Source organism: Ochlerotatus camptorhynchus, unplaced genomic scaffold (genome assembly GCF_037179485.1).
Source record: "Ochlerotatus camptorhynchus isolate MF236.1 unplaced genomic scaffold, CSIRO-AGI_Acam_v1.1 ptg000170l, whole genome shotgun sequence".
NCBI classification, from domain to species: Eukaryota; Metazoa; Arthropoda; class Insecta; order Diptera; family Culicidae; genus Ochlerotatus; species Ochlerotatus camptorhynchus.
Window position 1 is genome coordinate 3,357,014 of NW_027040660.1, and position 23,664 is coordinate 3,380,677.

General features: G+C 39.2%; 1 protein-coding gene across 1 annotated transcript in view; it reads left to right on the forward strand.

Moving 5' to 3' along the window:
* Positions 1 to 23,664, forward strand: part of Gprk2 (G protein-coupled receptor kinase 2) — a 295,638-nt gene that overhangs the window by 249,051 nt on the left and 22,923 nt on the right. The window contains exon 8 of the mRNA XM_065222482.1: positions 726 to 831. Within this exon, the coding sequence (XP_065078554.1) occupies positions 726 to 831 (106 nt within the window). The remainder of the gene's footprint in view (positions 1 to 725; positions 832 to 23,664) is intronic.

Here is a 23,664-nt window from a genome sequence, read left to right on the forward strand (position 1 = left end):
AAGACCGCACCTTCCGCACCTCAAACTCGATATCGAGCAGCAACGCACACGTGACAGAAACAGGACACATATCCACTCTCTGCGACGCCGATTGTTGCTAACGCTTTCAGAAATCGCTTGCCGCTTCCGCTTCATCTTGTCCCTTAAGAAAATTCGTTTATTTATGCATCCGTGTGTTTGTGCCTGTGAGGACTTCACCAACTACCACCCGCCGCCGTCGATCACGTGGTGCAGGATGTGCTACGTTTACCAAGCTCTCAAACAGAAGCAATGTTTCACTTCATTAATTTCAGATTATATAGCTGAGCAGACATTTATCTTCGTTCCCGACTATGGTAACCGACCTGCTGCTGTATTGTCACTCTCTTTGGATATCGAATGCTATATGACAACGCCGTCATGCATTCGGAATCGAGAATATTTGTGCCGCCGTGACTTGTGCGTTTTGCTACTTGAGGAAGCAATTGTGCACAATCATCGTCATCATAAATCGAAATGAGTAGCGAAGCGTTTTGGGCATTAAATGTACCGACAGATTGGGACAAATTGATTTGGTTCATTTTTTTTTTCGGAGAAAACATGTTTCCACAAGTACCGATACCTACTGTTGTTTATCGTAAAACCCATCGAATCCAATCAAAGATTTTCCACAGCCTGTCACACACGGTACGTTTGATATCAATCTGTTATTAATTTTGCGTTTCCGATGCTTTCCTTCTTTGCAGATACTTACAGTGGAAGTGGTTGGAGGCACAGCCGGTTACTTACAAAACATTTCGCATGTACCGGGTTTTGGGCAAAGGTGGCTTCGGCGAAGTCTGCGCATGTCAGGTAAGTCAGCTGTGAATTTTGAGTGGTTTGATTGGTACCCAGGTATTGGCTGTTCGGTTATCTGCACGTTTGTGAAATGAAACTTGGGAAATCCACCAAATGGATTATTCCAGGAAAGTGGAAAAAGCGTCGTCTCATCGATGAGGTTAACTAGACATGTTTAAGGACGACTGTAATTGTTATCAACAAGGTTGCAAATACTCATTTCAGCTAAAATAATGTTTTTCGGAATAATAAAACCAAAAGATAGTATGATGGCATGTTTTACTTGTAACTTACAAGAAGAGGTTACAAAGTATGCGTTGGAAACATAAAACCTGTAAATTTTGCTTTCTATGAGCCACAATCAGCGATTTTCTGATCGCTGAGTGAGTGAGTGAGTGAGTGAGTGAGTTTGTGAAAAATCGCTGATTGTGACTCTCATGAAGTGAAATAAACAGGTTTAATATGTCAAACACATTCTTTGCAACCTCTTCTTGTATCCTACCAATTTAAAATTTGATCATGGCATCTAATTATTTCATAATTTAGAAAAACATTGTTTTAGCTGAAATGAGTATTTACAACCTTGGTTATCAAAGCCCAACGGCTAAATAGTCTTCTATGGTTTCAACATTAGTTTGATTTCGTTTTAACTTTACGATGGGGTCTTCCTCAAAAGGGAATCATTGTGAGAAACTATTTTACCATCGAGTAAAATGTTGGGCCAAATGATACATCTTATTTTGGAAACGTCAAATGCAAGGTTGCTTCCACTCACTTTGCTATACAATTTTGTTTACGGAATTATTAAATCATTGGACATTATTCCGATATTTTGATCTTGTAAGTCAAGAGCAAATTTTCATTACGTCGAATGTAACAAAGGTAAACAAAGTCGAGCTATCAGTGTCAATCGATGCTCCTGCTATTACACTATATACTGTCCGAATATAGGATCACATCCCATTATTAAAATTATGTACCAGTCAAATTGCTTTTTGACGTAATCACCTTCCGATCAAAATAGTTTTCGATGTTACTTAAGTCACCCGATTTCTATGGAGATGCCGTTTGCCTTAAGTAACAGCGCTGAGAAACCCGTGAAAAGTGTACGTTCGTCGTTTCGCTTTCTCATTATTAAATTGAATAAATAGAACTGTTTGTTGCTAAGATGATTTCGGTGGTCCTAACATGATGAATGGGCTGCACGTAAGGAGACGTAATTGATAATTCTCCCGAATATCCTGGTAAATACACTTTGACTTAAGTAACAATAGGGTCCACCAAACGACGTATAATAACTTTTGACTCAAAAACCATTTTTTTTAGCATGAAAGCTAGCGATTTGCATTTGTATGATTAAAACCCGGCTAAATATGTTAAACATTGCTATCACTATGAGATTATATGTGTTTAATTGGAAATTGGAATAACTTTTCGGTCATCAAAACAAAACTTTATTTTTCTCGAATTGGTGCGAATGTTACTTACGACATAATGAAAATTTGCTCTTGAAGTAACAAGGAGAGGTAGTAAAGTATGTGCTTGACACAGGGGGGTATACACTAAGATAAAAAAATAACTTTTTTATGTCTTGTTGAAATTGATGATCATCTATGAAAACATTGAAGATGAAGTTATTTTAAGATTTTAGTTTTTAGTCAATTTTCCATCTGTCAAGTGGACGAAGCTATAGGGTGAAAATGAAGTACAAACGGTAGTACAGGGGGTACTCCGTTTTTTACCATAACTTTTTAGTTTGAATTTTACAATTATTTCAATGTTCTTCAAAGTTGTAAGTGCTCTAAAACTGTACATTTTTGCTGCAAAAAATAAATCACTACAAAGGTAATAATTGCATGAAATGTGTCAGAACTTTACATGATATATAATGTAAACGCATTTATGTGCATCATATTGAACAGAAATTGACACTACTTTTTCGAACTGTGTCTCTCTTCAGCATCTTCTAGTCTACTGTTACTCATACAATTCATAGGGGAATCCAAGGGGATGCATGATGAATTTTCTAAAAAGTACCTCAACGTTTTGTTACGTTTTGCTATTTTCATGACCATTTTTCGAAGTGTTTACATTTGAGTAGGTTTCTCACTGCTCTTTCAATGCTTACTCTGGTTCCTAACAACTGGGCAAAATTTGAACGAATTTGGTTATAATCTCGATTTGCTGGAGAATTTTAAATTTTGTATGTGAAACGGAACGAGCCTATTCATTTGCTTACCAAAAATCCAAATATTGCTCAAATTTCACCAAAACTGGGACTTAGATTGAGAATACTATACCAAACAACTTTGTTCAAGCTACAACCCACTTTGGTCATGAAAACAGCAAAACGTATCAAAACATTGAGGTACTTTATTAAAAAAAAAATGTATTAGGCATCCCCTTGGATCGATCCCCATATGAATTGTATGAGTAACAGTAGGGTATAAGTTGCTGAACGCAATTACGTCGAGTTTAGCCACTAATACCTGGTAACCTGCAGATACACCCCTTTAAAGTTAGTGTTGACAAATTATAAATACTTTTGTAAATCCTTTACATGAAGAGATAGCAATTTGCTTCATTCAACAAAAATGTGCATTTTTAGAGCACTTACAACTTTGTTGAACATTAAAACAATCGAAAAATACAATCTAAAAAGTTTTCACCCAATAACTTCGTCCAGTTGAGGGATAGAAAATTGACGTCTTCGACAAAGTTTCTTAAAATGACTTCATCTACAATGTTTCCATAGATGTTCATCAATTTCAACAAGACATAAAAAAGTTATTTTTTGTATCTTAGTGTATACCCCCCTTGATCAAAAATGTTCGCTTCTCAATGAAAGTACTTTAAAAATGAAGAAACATTTTAGAAGACATAAAAATGCTACACTCAATAGTTTCGTCCCACTGTGCGCCATGGCGCCTAAGCGCAAAAGAAAAGCGCAATCGCTTGATCCCCCTTCTAATGAACTTCAATTGAGCAATCAATTTTATATGCTTACGGATGATGAGAATGGCCCATCATCCAGGCAAAAATCCGTTAAACATTCCCGGCTTAGTGCCGAAAAGAAAAAGGTTCCCCCTATTGTGATAACCACTTCCAATTTCCATGCTCTTCGCAACGAATTTTTAAACTTCGTTCAATTTAAGTTTTCACTTCAAATTGACCGTCGGGGTGAATGCCGCGTATTGACTGAAACCTTGCACGGATTCAAACGTCTTCTCATGTACCTTTTTGAGAAGCAACACTCACTCCAAATATTCCCGCAGGATGTTGATGTAGGAAACTGCTGTCATTATTCCGTCGTTTCCTTTCGGGTTCTTCTTCACATCGCGCATGATCTTGGTGTCCGTTCTCGCATCCGTTTTGCGCTTCCTGCCTCTGCCAGGGCGATCCATCACTGATCCGAACGTTTTTAGTTTTAGAAGAATTTTCCCAACCGCTGCCTCGCTGATACTGTACTTCCTAGCGAAAGCCCGGTGCGATTCACCGTTTTTGCACATCACGAACCACCAATTTTCGGATACACAAGGGAATTGCTATCGAAATCACTGCATTCTCCATTCAAAACATTTCAAAACATCAAAACATAATGGAAACTTATCGAAAACATATCGATTTTTGAAGTGGGCACGTTTGAGGTAGGCCTACGTCTGTGATTCCTATATAGGTGTACACTTTGTGAAAAGCAAAAATGGAACATGTAACAAAATCATGAAAGATTTTTAACTTTAATAACTCAGTTGCCCCTGGAGCGATTTCAATAATTTTACCACCAATCGATCAGAAATATTTCTACGCATCCGTTCAATTTAAAACTTTATCATTTTTCAAAAAGGTCACTATTGCAAATTGCACGAATGTGCAACTGTTGCTTTGATAATTAAAATTATCACCGATTGCCTGCGAAAAACGATTTCCCTAACACAGATTTCAAAGTTGAATGCCATCCGGTCTCACCGAACGGTATTTATTCAATCACCGCGGGATGAGTGGTGGTGTTTTCCAGTACACAACAAAAGGCTCCCCGCAAGCAGCTAGCTACCAAGGCTGGCCTCAACCGCTGATCGAATTCAGTTCCAATCACCGTGTGTGGTGATGTCCGGTCGTCGGCATCAGCAGCAGTGCTTTCGGCGCATGGCGTTGAACATTGTACTCCAGTACACAACGAAAGGCCACCTGCAAACAGTGAGCTGCAGCCAGGGCTCTACAATTTCGAAGCTCTAAAATGAACTCGTGTTTTGTTTCTCTCATACATACGTGTTCGACGCTTCATTTCTATAACGCCTAGCTAGACTATCAGCAAGAAACGAAAATAAAAAAGAAGGACGCTTGGAAGGAAAGGCTGGCTGTGGAACTTCTCGTCGTTGCTTTGCTCATCGCTTTCAATGTAAATAACGTCGATTTTCTAGTTAAACGAACTTCATTATGGCTTTCAATCCCCTTTCACGAACACTCTATCGCCGCTCTTTCAATTTGTTTAAAATGCGTTATGTCCCGTTTTCGATCATTTTTTTAAGATAAATATATGGATGGAAGATAAATTAGAAATATGACGTGTAATCTTCAAGTGTTTTGACGTGAGAAATGCTTTAAATGTGTTATTTCATTTTCCGTCATATACGTCATGAAACCTCTGTTGATGTGTTTCATGAAAGAGAAAACTATCAAAGTCGAGCGCTCTTTCGCTCATCCATTTCGACGAAGCTTGAAAGGAAGACCAATGGAGCGACGGGAGAAAGAGAGACAAGCGATTGAACATTTGTTTGTGCACGCCGACTGAGGTTCTAGAATGCTGCGAAGCTGTTCGACTTTAACAGAAAAAGAAAGCCAGCAGTCTCTTCGTCGCATCCATTTTGTCGATTGAAGCTGATATTGTGACGCCCTGGCTGCAGCCCACATGAGCATCCGTAGAAGGAGGCAGAAGCCGCACCGGTATTGATCGGAATCAGTAGCTATTCGTGAGTCGCTCTGGGCCATCTATGTCAAGCGCGTCACCCTCATTCCAAACAATATACAGCTCACCAGCCTCATCTCTGTTTAACACCCTAATTGCCCAGCATTACTCAACCATCACGACAAAACAGTCCTTTTCAGGACCACCATAAATTTGTAAAAGAGTATTTTTCGGACATTTGTTAAGGTCATCAATCGGATGTCAGTTCCCATATCAAGATGGAGCTGGAATTAGGGTGGAACAGCTTTTGTAAACAATGGCTTCTCTCGATGATGTCTTGAAAGTCAAGGCTCGCCCACGCAAATCAACATCACCATCAGGTAGACTTCCTCTACCCGACGGTAATGTTGGTTTGCGTTGGCGTGCCTTGCATTCCTAAAAATCATCGAAAGAAGTCATTGTCTACAAAAGCTGTTACGCCTAATTCCAGCTCTATCTAGATATGCGTAAATCCAACATACCATGTACTTTAAGGCAACATTGGGGGTGTGTCTTCAAAAACCAAAGTCGTTCGTGGCATGAAAGTGGTCTGATTTCGATCCAAAGTTGATGGATTTTATTTCTTAATACACCAATCGATAGAGATTTTTTCTACGAATATGTTAAAATTAAGACTTTAATTTTTTTCAAATGTCACTATTTTATATTATAATTAAAATTATCATCGATTGCCTGCGAAAAGCGATTTCCCTAACACAGATTTCAAAGTTGAATTCCATCCGGTCTCACCAAACACCACCACTCACCGCGTGGTGAGTGGTGGTGTTTCACAAGGAAGGGTTCCTGAAAAATGATGAGGTGGGTACTTTATTTTGCCTATCAGTGTAAGTTTGGGGAAACTGCGTCCGATTTGACAATCATATTTTTATGGCAAACATTTGGAACAGAGGAGGGATGTAGAGTTTACAACTACTTGATGTTAACTTGGATACACCCCTGTTTACCATACTAGTGTGAGTGACCTATGATTGCGGATGAAGAATGGAACAGTGGTGATGGGAGCTCAGTTAAGATGTAAACGTGCGACGACAGGTCCAGGGCTGGAAAGCACCTCAGAGCGATAGCAAAGCAACTTTGTGCATGCATCTCACAACACTCGACAAAGAGTGTGGGTGGTTCTCCCATTTACTTCGCACACTCTTCTCCAACTAATCTGTGAGAAAGCGATCCACACAATGAGCGGTACACAGCGCTAATGTCTTCTTTGAATTCTTTGCAGACTTTGCTTACCACGACTGCATGCACAGGAGATGAAGAAGGGCATAACAAAGAAGAATTTTGTCTTTTTGTTGTGTTTCCCATTTGCAACCCTACACTGAGTGACGCTCTTTGCGTCGGAGCCGTCTGAGCGATGGCTACACATTGAGCTTTCGATTTCAGGGTGTGTGTATGTCGTCTCTTCTCCGCTGCTTTACTCTTGCGGAGGGTGAAAAACAAGCCAAATTTGTGTTTGCTTGGTTCTCACTTTGTATATTTCAGAAAATCATTACATTGCGCGCATTGAGTTGAGTGATCAGATGACAGCTCTGGACAGGGCGGACAGTTTCTATGGCGATAGGATTCTACACTTTAAACCTTAGAAAAATGCTCTTTTTACTGTGTAGCTTCTCAGATTGACTGTCCTGACCATGTTTGTTTTAGTCAGAAGAGCGGAGCGACGGGTAATGAGCTTCCATCAGTAGCTTTTTTAAAGAATTTCTGGAAGCTTCTGCAAGCTTTTTTTGGAATCTTATTTAAGAATCCTTAGAAGCTTAATCTAGACGCTTTTCCATCGATGAGAAGCTCCATAGTGGCCGGAGGCCGGACAAAACCCATAGCTTTGTTATTTTTAGTATTTTATAATTTTTCTAGCTTTCTCATACTTTGAATACCAAAATTTCATGGCTATTGGATGTAATTTCGAATTTTGACAGTACTTTGAAATTGCTATGTCAACTAATTTTGATGATTTTTAGTTCAAAAACTACATTTTTAAGCCGCGCTTCAAATGCCTGTTAAAGGGTGTCCCACATCAAATTGCATTACGGAAAAAACATTAGTAAGCTTTCCTTTCTTCGTCAGATTTGACCTCTTTGAGATGCTTCCGAAGTGCCTGTTTCATAATAGCCCAGTATTTTTCGATGGGCCTAAGTTCCGGTGCGTTGGGGGGTTCATGTTCTTGGGTACGAAAGTACCACTCCAGAACAACATGTGAATAGTGGCACGAAGCTAGATCCGGCCAGAAGATCGTAGAACCCTCGTGTTGCTTCAACAGAGGAAGCAGACGCTTCTGTAGACACTCTTTGAGGTAGATCTCCCCGTTTACAGTCCCGGTAGTCACGAACGGTGCAGTCCGTTTGCGACAAGAGCAGATCGCTTGCCAAATCATGTATTTCTTGGCAAACTTTGAAAGTTTCTGCTTCCTTAAAGGGTGATACGGTCAAAATTTGGTCAAGGGAAAACGCGTGTAAATCGGTGAAATCGTTTATTTAAAAAATCAAATTAAATTTCTTTTTCAAGTTCAATTAGTATAAAATTCAGGAAAAATATTCAGTTAGGCTTCCGCTTTTCCAAATCTGAATTGCCGGGCCTTACGCTTGACCCCTGCCATCAGATTTTGTACAGCCACCTTGTCCACCTTCTTCGCCGCAGAAAGCCAGTTTGCCTTGAACTGCTGCTCGCCCTTAGCAGTTTTTTTGGTCTTCTTTAGGTTCCGCTTGACAATAGCCCAGTATTTCTCAATTGGGCGGAGCTCTGGCGTGTTGGGAGGGTTCTTGTCCTTGGGAACCACCTGCACGTTGTTGGCGGCGTACCACTCCATGGCCTTTTTACCGTAATGGCAAGATGCCAAATCCGGCCAAAACAGTACGGAACAACCGTGTTTCTTCAGGAAAGGCAGCAGACGTTTATTCAAACACTCTTTCACGTAAATTTCTTGGTTGACAGTCCCGGAAGCTATGAAAATGCTGCTTTTCAAGCCACAGGTACAGATGGCTTGCCAAACCAGATATTTCTTTGCGAACTTTGACAGTTTCATGTGCTTGAAAACATCTGCTACCTTTCCCCTTCCTTTTGCCGTATAAAACTCCTGTCCCGGAAGCTGCTTGTAGTCGGCTTTGACGTAGGTTTCGTCGTCCATTACCACGCAGTCAAACTTCGTCAGCATCGTCGTGTACAGCCTCCGGGATCGCGCTTTGGCCGTCGTATTTTGTTTATCATCGCGATTTGGAGTCACTACCTTCTTGTAAGTCGATAGTCCGGCTCGTTTTTTGGCTCGATGCACGGTTGTAGACGATACACCCAGCTTATTTGCGGCATCTCGGAGAGAGAGGTTAGGGTTTCGCTTGAAACTACCGGCAACTCTCTTTGTCGTCTCAGCGGCTTCCGGTTTTCGATTTCCCCCCGATCCAGACTTCCTGGCTGTCGACAAACGTTCCCCAAACACTTTAATTACATTTGTAACGGTTGATTTGGCAACTTTTAGCGATTTTGCCAACTTTGCGTGCGAGTAGCTCGGATTTTCGCGATGCGCGAGCAAAATTTTGATACGCTGCTCTTCTTGCTTGGACGGCATTTTAACAACTGAAGAGTGAATTCCAAAATCAAAATAGGAGCAACATTCTACACACACACACCTTCAAAATGAGGGGTGTTCAGGTTTTTTAAATGCAAAATTGAAAGAAATACGTCAAGTTGATATTGACCAAATTTTGACCGTATCACCCTTTACTTCTTCCGGAACATCAAATTTGTGCTGGGCGGTGAACACAATATCGGTAGAGGCAGAGCATGTTATAGGGAGAATCGATGCACTTGAAAAGGCTCTCGAGAAAAAAGGGGAAGCTAAATATGAATCTAGGGTCCTACATTATTGGTATCGGGTAAAATGGAGTAAGACAGCTGGGGAAGAAGAGAAAAAAAAAAATCGTAGAGACTTATGCAGGAGGATCGAGTCCATCATGAAACATTATCAGTTTTGACAACCTCAATTTTCGATTATCACCCAAATTAATAGCATCATTGCGGGTAACGATCAAGAGAGAGCAGAAGGTGGACAGAATACTGGTGCTGGAAAATTGGAAACTAACTCGACTAGCGATAAAGAACAATCCCCAGGGCCAGATCTTTATTCAGAGGATGAACCAACACCTGGAATGCTAAGAACTGAAACCAAAGAAATTCGTCGAAAATCAGCCAAAATTCGAGGTTTCTCGAGAAGAATGGAGTAATATGCGGAAGATAATGGCTGAGTTGGCGTTCAAAATATCTCAAGCAAACCTTTTTTATTCGTTGAACAAAACAGAAAGGAGACAGACGTTCAAGGATCCAAACCCTTTTGAATTTCCATTTCCCTTAAATAAATTGCAGCCAAGAACGAATTACTCCACGAATTCCAATCCAACAAGAGCGTACGCATTTGGTGCCTCGATTGGGACCAAAACCAGCGAGCCGTCAAACCAATAAGCAGCCTACAATCAATCCGTTGAACATCTACCAAGGTAACGAGTACGATACGAGCAGCGAAGAGGAACCCGATGGACGACGGCAGCCATATGTACCAAGTAACAGGCACCCAGAAGCTGACGATCCAAGATCACAACGAAATCGTGGAAGAGGTGGACTCCGAACTCCGGAGGTCAGTGAGCAAGATGAATCATCGGAACCTATCTATGAAAACACTAGACAAGGAAATGCGTTCCACGCCCACGGCAAGGTCCCCTGTGTAGACATAGTCATCAAAATTGCGTTGAAAAATGGAAGTTGTGGTTTTCAGGTGATCAGAGGTCGATGTCCGTAGAATTTTTTTTCTACAAAGCAACACAAAAAAAATAGCCGATCGAGAAGATGTTCCAAGGGAAACCCTACTGAGGGATATTCACATGCTTCTAGACGGTCCAGCATCTGACTGATTGTTTGCGTTTTTCGATGAATTGCAAATATGGAACCAGTTTGAAACATCCATCACGTATAGATTTGGTAACCCAGGACATGAACCAGGGGATTCGATCGAGAATCCAGGAACGAAAGCAGCAACGAGCAGTACCGTTCATCGCGTTTGTCTAAGATACAGCTTGTTGTAACATCCACTTTCAAAACGCCGTAAATTTGAAGTGATTTGGGATAATATGCGCCAACACTATCGGTCCAAAATTTCTCTGATTGAGGTAAAAGACCTCAGTCAGTTGATTCGTCTGAATCATCGCATTGATGCGACCGACCCTCAACTAAAACAGCAGTCAGGAGAGATGCCAGTTCGTAGACCTGTGAACCAGATTTCTGCTGACCAGAGTGACTACGAGAGCGATCAATCGGCATCAATCAACGCGATCGGAAACCGAGTTAACAGGAATATTCGGCAAGGAACTCAACAACCCTATCCCTGGTACATAGATGGTCTCCTTCGGGAGTGGCGGTTAAGCCACCTTTACTTAGAAAAATGGGAGAACTGCATGGCTGACCCGTTACATCCCAAGCAACAATTTTTGTTTTATTTAAGTTTTATAGCAGTTGATACAACCAAATTATAAAACCTTCACTGACGACCACATTGCTTTAACAATCTCCTGAGAACCGCAATACAGCCATATCATGGCCAATTGGCCCAGTTTTAATGCAGTCATTAAAACTTGATATGCGAACTACTTTAGGAGCATAGGATTTATGTCAGTTTTATCACACTCTAGACGTGATTGTTAAAAATGAAAACATAAAACCTCCTCCAGGTCAGAAAGTTTTAACAGCCTTCTAATGACTACCATAAAACTATATTACAACCGCATAAATCGCTCCTGAAGAAGTTGATAAAACATGATACGCAAAACATTTTGACAACTTTGAAGGTTTTAAGTTGGGGTTTTTGGATGATAGTTAATATTGAGAAATATTTTATTGTGGTTTTATTCTTTCGATGTTTGATGTGAAATCATGATCCTTGTCAGTTGGTAATAATGGCTGATATTATTGTACATTGAAAATAAGACGACTTTATTATAATTTTAAACCAATCTGTATATGCTTCACAGCATGCCGTGCAATATTTATGGTGATTATTATACCAAATAGGAGCATAAATTTAGTGCGCCATATGAATACTAAAATATAGGGATATTTTTAATTTGTCTGCATTAGCACCATGCATTAAAGAGTCATTCAAAGACTATCTATTTAGTACAAAACTGTTACTACTGTTGAGCAATAACCAGTCACATATTATTTAATTATACATAGATGTATGAAAGTGTTTTATTGCCTTTCAATTAAAGCGTAATAATTCATACTGTGTGAAATTTGTTCATACGGCGACATTTTTTTTCGTTATAACTTGCTACTCCTTAAAAATACCTCAATATAACATATTCTCCTAGATTGGAATTCTATAGCATAACATAAACCTAATGGTTGTATCTTAGCATTTCGTAGTCCAAATTGAGAGCGTTAAGTTATATTTAAGCTATATAACTAGCTTGCTGGTTTTATTCGGTACAGCGAATCAAAACAAAACAAAAACCATGACCACCTGTCAAAAAGTCAACATTCCAAGCGATCCTACTATTTTCGCTTGTAATCAAGATGTAAGAAATGCTTATTGGATCCACTAAAAGCTTTTTCAATACAAGGTTTAAAGCCGTGATGTCAATACTGGCCATCTCCAAACGGATTTAGTGAAACTGTCGGCGTTGCTTTAAGAAGGGTTCGTGGATCTTTCGGAAGTGTATCGGAAAGCCGCTTGTTTAATATTTTCAAGAGCTCCTTCACCGCACTGTGCCTCATGTAGGGATCGTATAACTGTAGTTCCTCCAGGAGTTTCATATTGTCGATCGTCTCATCTTCATCGTGTTCAGAAGCACTGAAGGGGTTTTCATTTCATATATCTGAATAGATTTGTTTTTTATAATGACAAAAAATTTCAGAGTATTTTTTGTTGTAGCAGTATATTTCTTATCTGTGAATCTTAGGCCTCTGATAAAGATGATAGTTGTAATGAAGCTTTAATGAAGGTCTAAGACTGCTTCAAGTTTTATATCGGTCATAAAAAGTGTACCATAAAACATAATTGTATGTTTTGTTTTGGTTTTATTCTTCAGTTATAAGTAGTGATGCAGAACCACCTTACAGCTACCGTTAAAACTATGAAGTCTGAGTTTTAATTTAGTAGTCATAAAACAGTTTTATAGACGACTTGACGGCCTGATTTTATGACAAGCACACAAAACCGTAATACAACCACAAGCTGGAAGGGATGCTATGATAAAACAATGATAAAATAAGAATAAATCTTCCAAGCATTTAGATTGTTACTTGGGATTTGGGTTTTTCCCCTTCAACCAACTACGATTGTTCAAATGTTTGATTGTACTCAGTTAACATTGCACCATCCATTCCCCCATTTAAGGATAAAATCGAAGATAACAAATCAAGAAGACTGGCAACACTTCCATTTTCTCATACGAACGCTATGAGCCATGTACAATCGCATCATCTGCCGCTCAAAGGTAAATGCTTCGAACGAATTTGATAGCAAAAATTACATCCTCAGAAGAAAGGTTTGTGTATTTGCTCATTTTTCTATGCGTTGCTTCCACCTTCACTCAAGCGTAGCGCTATTGTATCTTTCGCTTGGATTCTGGAATAGTTTCCACTCTTCTTGATTTGATGTCTTCGATAAAATGAACCGAAAAAAATAACGAGTTGAAATAACTCTAAAAATTATCAGTCTAAAATTTATCCGGATACAAAAAATTATTTCAAACTTTATGGGGATTAGTTTGCATTTTTAATTATTGTTCACGTCAAAAATGAACTCAGCACCCAAAAATCACAAAAAAATGTCATTTTCAGCCAGTTTCACTTACATTTTAGGATTCGTCCGACTTTTGTTCGTAGTGCCGCCACTGTGCGCTCCTTTGACTAAACAAAATCTGAGTGGCTACGCAGTAAAAGGTGGCATTCCTTGTCCCCTAAAACATATCAAAAGATAAAAGTAAAACAACATTGCCTAAGGTACCAAACCGATTGGACGAACATTTTTAAAGTAACAGTTTTCTAAAAATAAGCTTAACATTTTTCTATAGGCCCTTTTAAAAATTAAGGCTTGATTTAAAATAGTCAGTGTTCACTCGGCTGTCGACCAAAGCAGGTCACTCTCGATGTGTGTCACGCGATCGTCTGTTTTCTCGGCAGCAACCATTGTGTGGTCCTGCTCATTGTTCTTCGTCACCACCTCCTCATTGTTGCTGACCACGTTTTGCGTCTATTGCTGCAATGGAAGCACTCTGACTTCCGCTGGCGTAACTGCCATACAATGAAACCACTGGAAGCGGCTCCAGTTATGATGGAGGGGGCTTTTTGGAATTTTGGATAGCGGAAGATAAAGTGTTTATTGTGTTGTACCTTTTGACTATCGTTTTAAGATTGTATTGTATAGTAATCAAGAATCCTCGGCTCTGTAAAATTAATTAGTTTGAGCCTTATCAAATAGACTAATAAACAAACAAAAATAAATAGTGATCTGAAGATGCAAAATGGCATTTTTGGTCATGAGGAACGTTTCTGCAAATTTTCAGCTAATTGAATAAATACGAAAATTAATGGATTTGCGAATTCGTCTGGATTTCTAAAAATTGATGTTCTTGAAAATCGGCTGAAACTTTTTCAAATTTCCTCAATCTTCCGATGCTCTGCCCTCGTGCATGGTTCGTCTACATTCAATACTTACTCCATTTTCTTTCCATCACCCGTCATTGTCTATTATCCGACAGAGTATCTGCTGCATTCGATGCACCTGCACTCCATGCATTTGCGAAAAACACTTCACTACTCGAAGCACTTCAAGCAGCTTGTTCGATCAAAAATAACAGCAGCAATAAGAACAACGGCTGACGTGGCACTTTTCTCCTGTCCTTAAACGTTCTGGCACTGATGTGGCTGATGGCTGCTGAAGCTTGCCGGTCGAATCCGTTCGCCTTCGTAAGCAGCTTCGTTCTTGTTTCGAAACTAGAAAAAGCATACTTTCAGGCGCACGGCGTTCCAAAGTTCCTTCCAACTATTTGGGCTGCTTTTTGCCAACACGTTTGCCCGGTTTTCAGAGATAGACAGCACATCTAGGGGTATCCGGGGTAAGACGGACACCTGATTGTTTGAAGGCTTAACTATTGAATAATCGGGTTTTGGTCACACCAACTCTTAATTATCGATATTTAATGCATTACACATTATTCTACTTGCTGTCAAATGAAAAAAAAAATAAACTAAATTAAATTATAATTTAACGCACAGATTGCTTGCAAAATGCTTTATTTACTGTCGAAAACAACAATAACAATATTTACGGTGTCCGTCTTACCCCGATTTCCCCTACAACTTGGATTGGCAGGAATAGCAAGGCAAAGTAAATTTGTAATTTAGTTTTCTGTTTATGCCATAAACCTATACATCCTTTCGGCATCATTGCTATTCGAATAGTTTTGGAACTTTGTGCAATGTTTATCGTTTCTCGGTAGAATCTGAAAGTACCCAATACCTACCTCATCGCAGTCGAAAAAGAAAATCTTTAATGCATTATTACTATTCATGGTTCAGAACAGAATCGGCCTCGGATTACGAATCACATAAAAATCATACCATCAAATATACCGTTGTAAGAATTGGCTCCATCATAGGACCGGTTAGAAGATGGAAAACTTTATCAGCACCAGACCTAAAACGAAGACGAATCCCTGCCGCTATGGCAAGTAAACTTTTCGCATCTTTATTTAAATTGCACTCAATTTGTATGCAGACGATCACATCGCAATCTAGGTGCACGGTTGGCCACCGTCGTCCTTTCCATCTAGACGGACGAGCACTCTGCTTCTACTCGTGCTCTCTGGTGCAGCGATGCCACATTACCAGATTTAGGTACACGAAAAAAGGTTGGGACCCCCTTGCGTGTTTTGATACTATTATGTTGGTTCCTTTTTTTTTTGATAATAAGTTTGTAACAGTACCTTACGGTATCAACATAAACAAGGCGGCCGGAACTTTTTTCGTGTACCAAATTCTGTCAATATGGCATCACTGCTCTGGAGTGTCCTCAAGTAATCAACGATAAGGCCGGCTAAGAACACCACCACCACCACCACCAACGGGCGCAGGGAATTCCATCTCCCCGAAGTCGACCGACTATGACCACTCAACGGAAGGAATTCAAGAGGATGCTTCTACACCAGCAAGGGATGGTGGTGGTACGGGCAGTGGTATAAGTTGCATAAATATGTAGATCCCAGCATCAGTCGCAGTCGGCAACGAGAGCAAAGGGGGGAGGCAAGTCCTGCGAGTCTCATTTCAAATCATTGCCAGTAAATCTCGGCGGCTTACACGAGTCTGTTGCTCGCTTCCCCTACTTCATTTCCACTGCTGCCTGGTCCTGTTTTCCAACAGCAGCAGGAACTCCCAAGCACTCGACGTTGGATGGTTGTACACAAGTAGTGCTTAGGGCCGATTTCTATCAGATATTGTATGTAATTCAAATTCAATGAGAACCGTCATTATATGGGTAAAGGGGCTGCACGGAGCAAAACGGATTACAGCCAATGTCCCGCTGTTGCTCTGTAACGAGCGCATTCATTTGCCGTTACATTGTGTCGAATAGGTGTCCATTTGTCATCTGGGTGGCTTGTGATACCGGGGATTAAATCGCACGATTTTGTTTTTTTTAAACTTTTACGCCCACCAAATGATTGAAAGAGGTTTTTTTTCTTCAATTTAAGCCTTTCTTTCCCACAAGGTTTTTCGTTCTTTTGATTGTGGTGTTGTGAATTCTACTCCAACAGTTTCAGTGAGATTGACGCGCAAACCATCCTGTAGTAAGCTTAATAAGTATTGCGAATTGCGTTATTCGATTTGTTGGATCGTATCGTTGGAAGGAGATTCGTGGATTTCGCGTAAGTGTCTCTGCTTACGGGTCCACCCCTCAGTTTTTGGCCCTTCATACAACGATATTGTGAATTCAGATCGGTAGCTCAAATTGATCTTGCCATTGAGTGGAGCTGCATACAAGACAAGATCTTCGAAGGGATGGTGGCTACCTTACATACATACATACAAGGTTTTTCGTTCTTTTGAGATGTAAATTAAATTTGTCGAGTATTAGTACAGGACACTGAAGAAGTCTGCACATTGTAGACGAAATACGCGTATCTGTCAAGGATAAGCAAATAAGGTAGTGGAATTTAATGAAAATTACTAATCCTTGTCTCTCTCATTATATTTAAAAATTTGTATTTGAAAAAAGTGCTAGAACAAAAGATGATGCATACAGTTCAAAAGTGGCTCAGTTGAATTTTGAATAATAATAAATCAATCATTGCATAGCAAAACGATGTAGTGGTTCTCAAAATTTCCTAACAAAATGTAGATTTGTTCCTTACTGTAAAATATTAGACTCATTTTTTTTGTCATTAGGGTGACCATTTCCATGTTAGGGTGGTCCAAAAATCGTTTGTTTTTTTGTACAAAAATTCATAACTTGATAACATAATGGCAATAAAAAATTGGGATTTTGTATTGGAAAACATTCATTGTATTTGTTTTTTAAGGTTTTCATAGTTTCTAGACAGAGGGTGAAATATGTTTTTATATTTTTACTTGAAAATTTAGGCTTTTTTACAGAACATTTAAAAAAATCTGCGGTGTTTTTTTTCGTTTTTGAGTTATATATTTTTTAAGTTATAGGGTTTTCGCTCAATATTTCTATGCGACCAGACTACCATGCGTCTCCATTGATTTATAGCGACTGTAACATGGTCACGATGCATGGTAGTCTACCCGAGCAAAGTCCAGCATCAAAATGACAGCAAATTGAAATCAATTTTTGATATCAACATCAAACTGAAATCGTAATTTGATTTCAGCTTACGCTATTGACAAATTTATACCTTATTTTGCTTTCATTTTGCTGTACATTTTCTCTTCAGAAATATGTTGTTGCGGGTTTGTTTTCATGGCCTTAGCATAACATCAAATTGAATAATTGTTTTGTTTTCAACAAGAAAAATGGATATCAAATTCAGTTTTCAGTTTGCTCTCACTGATAGCAGAAATAGTTTTCAATGTGATGTCACAGGAAGATTTGTCTACTCTCAAATGTGATATTTTAACCGTTGAAACGACCAAAACGATAGCAACCTGAGTAATAGAGAGATGCAAAATTTGAAATTTTCGCTCCACAATACTTAAACGATTCCAAATCTGATCCTGACTAACCTCTCAAAATTTGAACCCATTTGGTGAGAAACTGAGATGGCACAAACCATTTGAAGTTTGTATGGGAATTACTATGGTAAAACCAAGATTTTTGTTCATGTCTATCTAATAATTCACCATATCGGTTTGCTTCAAAAACTTTCAACTGTACTTGTAGGAAATTTTCCCAGCTACAACTTTGCTGAAGACCATTTTTTGATTAAATGCAAGGATCGAAAGTTGGTGTTTCTGGGCCGTTGAATAGGACACAAAAATCATGGTTACTATGTCACACTGCAAAATACAGTGTTGCCTACAGAGCAGCTGCTTGTTCATGTCATAAGTTTACCAATCTCATAAATAATTAATAACTTTTTTCTGTCTCGTTTTATATAGAAACGATTTTCAGCAAAGTTGTAGCTGAGAAAATTTTCTGTAAGAATTGCTATCGAACTGTTTCGCAGCTCAATATGGAAAAAGACTAGAAGGCAATGAACAAAAAGTTGAGATTTCCCATAGTAATTTACATGTAAACTTCAAATGGTTTGTGCGAAGTCTGTTTCTAACCAAATGAGTTGTAACTTTTGGAGGCTAATCAGGACCCGCAATTAAGCACTGTGGAGTAGTCTTAGTAATCATTATCAGCGAAATCACAACATCAAATTTAGATTTCAATTTGAGCTCAGACTTTGCCCGGGTAGTCGCATAGGAGTATTGAGTAAAAACCCAAAACTTGATATCTAAAAAAAAATAACTCAAAAACAAAATAAAAAAAATACATCGTCTAGTTTTTGATATGTTGGGTAAAAAAGCCTAATTTTTTGAGGAAAAATATAAAAACATCTTGCGCCCATTGTCTACAAACCATAAAAAACAAATGCATTCAATATGTTTGCATTCACTATCCCAATTTCTGAATATGATTATAAGTATTTGCAACGAATGCAAAAGCTTCAGACATTCAGCAGCTTAAGCGCCACTCTCGCAAGTTGAGGGACAGCTGTTGCTGTTGGAGTGTCCCTCATTTGGGCCCATAGAACCATCATAAAACTGGATGGTCTATAGAACCATCATAAAACCTAAATTGTTACTAGGGCTGCCTGAAAAGCTACGTCACTAGGTTCTAATTTGTAAGTACAAATTTCGCTTAATTCTACGCTAACCGGTGTACTGCAATGCTGGCTCACGATGGCTGGCGTTGCTGGTCGACAATTACGTACTGACCTGGAATCGGTTTCGGTAACCAGAAATCATTCACGTTAGGGTCACTGTGACGACGATCATGCGGTCACGCTCACCTTGCGTAAGCTACCAAGCGCATGTCGGTAAGTAGGTAATAGGCTCCATCAGGGCTCCCGCGTGTGAATTTACTTAGTCAAATTGCGATGTTTCGACGTCCGATGACGTAACGGCTCGTAACAAATGGTTCATGCTGATAATAGCTCACGTTACCTGAACGTTAGCCACAACCGACCACGTGGTGGCGATACTGTCGTCTTCGTGGTTTTCATGCAGATTTTGTGTGGGGCTGTGGGACCATAGGATGTTGGTCGGCCTAGCTTAGTCAAGCTTGGCCATTACCGTATCTCGGTGCTACTTGGTTCACCACCGGTCAGCACAAATCGACTGAAACAACGGATCAGCGAATGAGCCACTCCAAACAAACACCCACGTTGAGTGGTGGGTTTTGTCCTTGTTCAAGGAGCACAAATTTGTTGAAATTCACATCTTTCACAAATCAATTTTGCGCGAAATCTTACCTGACTAGTTTTAAGTTTCAAATTCAGACAACTAGTCTGGTCTAACTTGACTACACAGGTTAACCACAATCCTAGGAACAAATCTAGTTGTAAATTTGACTATTTATTTAGTAATTTTACAACACTAAACTCACTGTAACGTTGATAATCAGGCCGCACTATAAACTTTCCACAAATTGAAGGTTACACTTAATGGCTAACTTTAAACAGCGATACTTTTTTACGTGTTCTCAAGAGGACGCTGACCACCAAAGTAAAATTCAAAACCCCATATAGACCACTCGATTGCTAAATATCTTTTTAATCGCCTCAAAGAATATGCTATTGTGTTGGAGCTGCTGGAAATAAATTTCATCTCATTTTATCCTTTTTAAAAACGCGGGCAAAGCAGTTTGTCGTTTCACGTAGAGAGGGCGAAAAACTTGCATCAAAGTAACTGAAGCTTTAATTTGAAACATAAAGCCTGATGAAATTTTCACTACTAAATAAACAATCCTTCCGGATCAAAACGCTGTCAATAGTTTCTTGCTACGACAACTAGAGGCGCTACAGTAATTAAAAAGAAGTGGCCAAATACTAACTGAAACAGACTTTACATAGTTGGTTGGAAATGCTAACATGAAGCTTTAGTATGATGATTTATTAGCTAGAGAATGGATCTTTAGAAGATGGTAGGTGGATAGTTCCGTTAGAGTACGGCAGTATGAAAATTGAATAGAAGTTGAAAATGAGCGAAGGGCCATTAATGCGACAGTTTTTTTTTTTAAAGATCGACGCACATTTTTGCCTAACCCGTACGATGTACGCGGGGACTTGAAGTATGTCTCCAAGTCCACAGGGAAAAATGTGCGTCCCTCTTTTTGCTAATAAACTGGCTGCGGCTGAGGAATAGTTCTAGCGACGTTTTCATCACTACCTAAAGCCCCACGTTTGCGAGAGCATTTCCAGTCGATGGTGTGTTATAATGCAGTTCTTCTTTACCCAACTATTGTGTTGCTCCTCTCGTCATGACCAACGTGATCATCTCAGAGAGAAAGCAGTAGGGTGGTTGTTGCGTGCTGTACCATCATCAGCATTGTTGACGGCTACTCCCGCCTTGAGTTGTTACATTCAAAGTGTTTTTTTATGTTACTGCTTTCTCTCTGAGATGATCACGTTGGTCATGACGAGAAAACTGTAAACTGTCGCATTAATGGCCCTTCGCTCATTTTCAACTTCTATTCAATTTTCATACTGCCGTACTCTAACGGAACTATCCACCTACCCTCTTCTAAAGATCATTCTCTAGCTAATAAATCATCACACTAAAGCTTCATGTTAGCATTTCCAACCAACTCTGAAAATCGCTAGCTTCGCGTATGAAGTAACATAAAAAACACTTTGAAAAGACTTTACATATTTTTAACTAGCTTTCATTACGTATTTTGATCTTTGAAATCGGCCCGGTGGTTTAAAAGCTATGAATTAAAAAAAACAATTTTTGGACCACCGTTACATTCAAGTGGTCACCCTCATGAAAAAAATACGGCTCTAATATTTGTATTTTTAATAACCTTTCATTCGATATTTTGATTTTTTGATAGAATCAACAAAATGTATGTTTGTTAGCTGAGTTCTCGGAAAAAAATTCAAGTGTGTAGAATCATAAATATTTCTTGATGCTCGAAATTCTGACCTTTTTCTTAGAACGTGACAACAATAATTAAGTCAGAGATCTAAAATGAATAGCGATGTTCCAGAGTTTCGAAAATTTGTCACGTCCATGTTAAAGAATCTAGAAATTGTATCCATGTTTACGATATTGAATTTACGTACTGCGTATACGCCTTTTTAATGCACCACCAACGTAGAGTGCGCCACGCGAGTTCGAGAAGAAACGTCAACCAAACCGTTTGTTTACATCAGAATAAGTATTTTCCCCAACGTAAATAACAGCATTTTTCATTCAAAATCTTGCCAATTTCCATCGGTAATTGTCTTATTGTACGATTTTCCACAAATCTGAACTGATTTGCACCTTAACTATTCACACACAAGAAATTCGGAAGATCACTAAGGCACTTTTCTAACTTTCCATTTTTCTCAACAAAAATATTCCTGAACACCAGCAGGATCTTTTCAAAAACGTAACAGAATTAAATTTTTCAACTGTAGATTAAGTTTTGCAGCATCTCAGATGAATCAATTTATCAGGAAAAGTAAAAAAGTTTTCCGCTTCCTATGTCTCAAGGCAAACATTTATGCTCACAACACTATTTTTGACGTTCTCCTATTCACCACCAGAGGTTGAATCGATCGTTTAGTTTCTATTAAAAAGGCCTATTCTCACTGTTACGCTTTTCAAAAATATCTGGTCAGATAATCATGACCAGTTTTCTTGGACCAGTGTTATCAGTCAAAGTTTCAGAATCCTGAAAAAAATAATAATCTTAATCTTAGAATCGAATTTCCGTGTACGGGATCTTGTACAATATCTTAGTTAACTAAGCTATTTTTTGGAACTTATGTCATAATACCTTTGGTAATTTGTCAAAGATTACTTTCACACTGTTACGCTGTTACTGTAACTTTCAGGATTCCCTTAAATATTTTTTGATTCTCTCCGGTAGTTCCTAAAAAGTTTCCCCAGATTCGGAATCATATGCTTTAGGGATGCCCTCCAGCTACTCTGGAAATTTACTCTACTTTTTTTTATTCATATAGAGGAAATGGCTCTAATGTTGGCCTTTGGATCTAAGATTGGGCCCATCGCTAAAAATCTGCTATGTTTCATTTTTATCTAGATGAATCCGTCATTGGGTCGGTAGTAATGGGGAATGGGTCGGTACTAATGGATATTTTTGATCGCTAATGAATATTTAGTCGATTGCTGAAATTATGTATGGGCCCAAATTAGGGGTATTTAGGCCGACATTACATCCATTTCCCCTATAATTTATTGCGAGAATTGCTTTAATTTCTTTCCAAAAGGGTTTTTTTTTATTCTCCTGAAATATTCCTCAGAAATCACTATGTCTTTTAGAATTTAAAAAGTATTCTTCCAAAATTTTCTTGGCCGGTGCCGGTGGTGTAGTGGTAAGCGTGACTGCTTTCAAACACCCCAATGGGTCTGGGTTCAATCCCAGCCGAGGTCGGTGGGTATTTTTCTGAGGCATAAAAATCTCTGGTCACGTCTTCCTTCGGAAGGGAAGTAAAGCCGTTAGTCCCGGCCCATGTGTGTTGAATGGGTGCGATATCCTACGCAGGTGTGGAAGCTGCCTTCCTGCGCATTCGATTGCCGTCAATGGATGGCAATCGATGTCCGTCGGTGATTGGCACTAGATTGCGGAACAGAGACCGACGTTAAATAAAGGAAGGATGCAAAAGTTTCTTGAATTTCACCTCGGAATTGCAAGGGACTTTTCCTCAGACTTCCTTTGAAAATCTTCTGAAAATGGCGTTGAGAGAATCTCTTGGAATTTTTTAGGAATACCATTGAGGTAACTCTAAGACCAGAAGGTCCCGAAGAAACGTGCTCAAATTTTTGGTTCAGCTCTAGTACTATCTTCGGTCCCAAGCTAATCGATTCACCTATCGAAACATTGGAAAATCCACGAACCCCTCATTTTATCTGTCAAACTTTCATAACGAAGCAAAACAATCATAGTGGGGACGTTAATCGATTTGCTTGGGACCAATAGGATAGTAAAGTAGTGAGCCAATTTAAAATCGTTAGTTTTCACCGGTTGTTTTCAGAAGCATTATTCATCTCGAATATGAAACAAGTTTCTTGGCAAAGATAGAACATTGAATAGGAGAAATACGATGAAGTGATGACATTGAGTTGTTAGCGGAATGCTTAAATACAAACAGCAAAAAAAGGTTATCAAATTTCTCGACTTCCTTGGGTACAGGATGGTACAGGCATATAAAGCCCTCAATTAA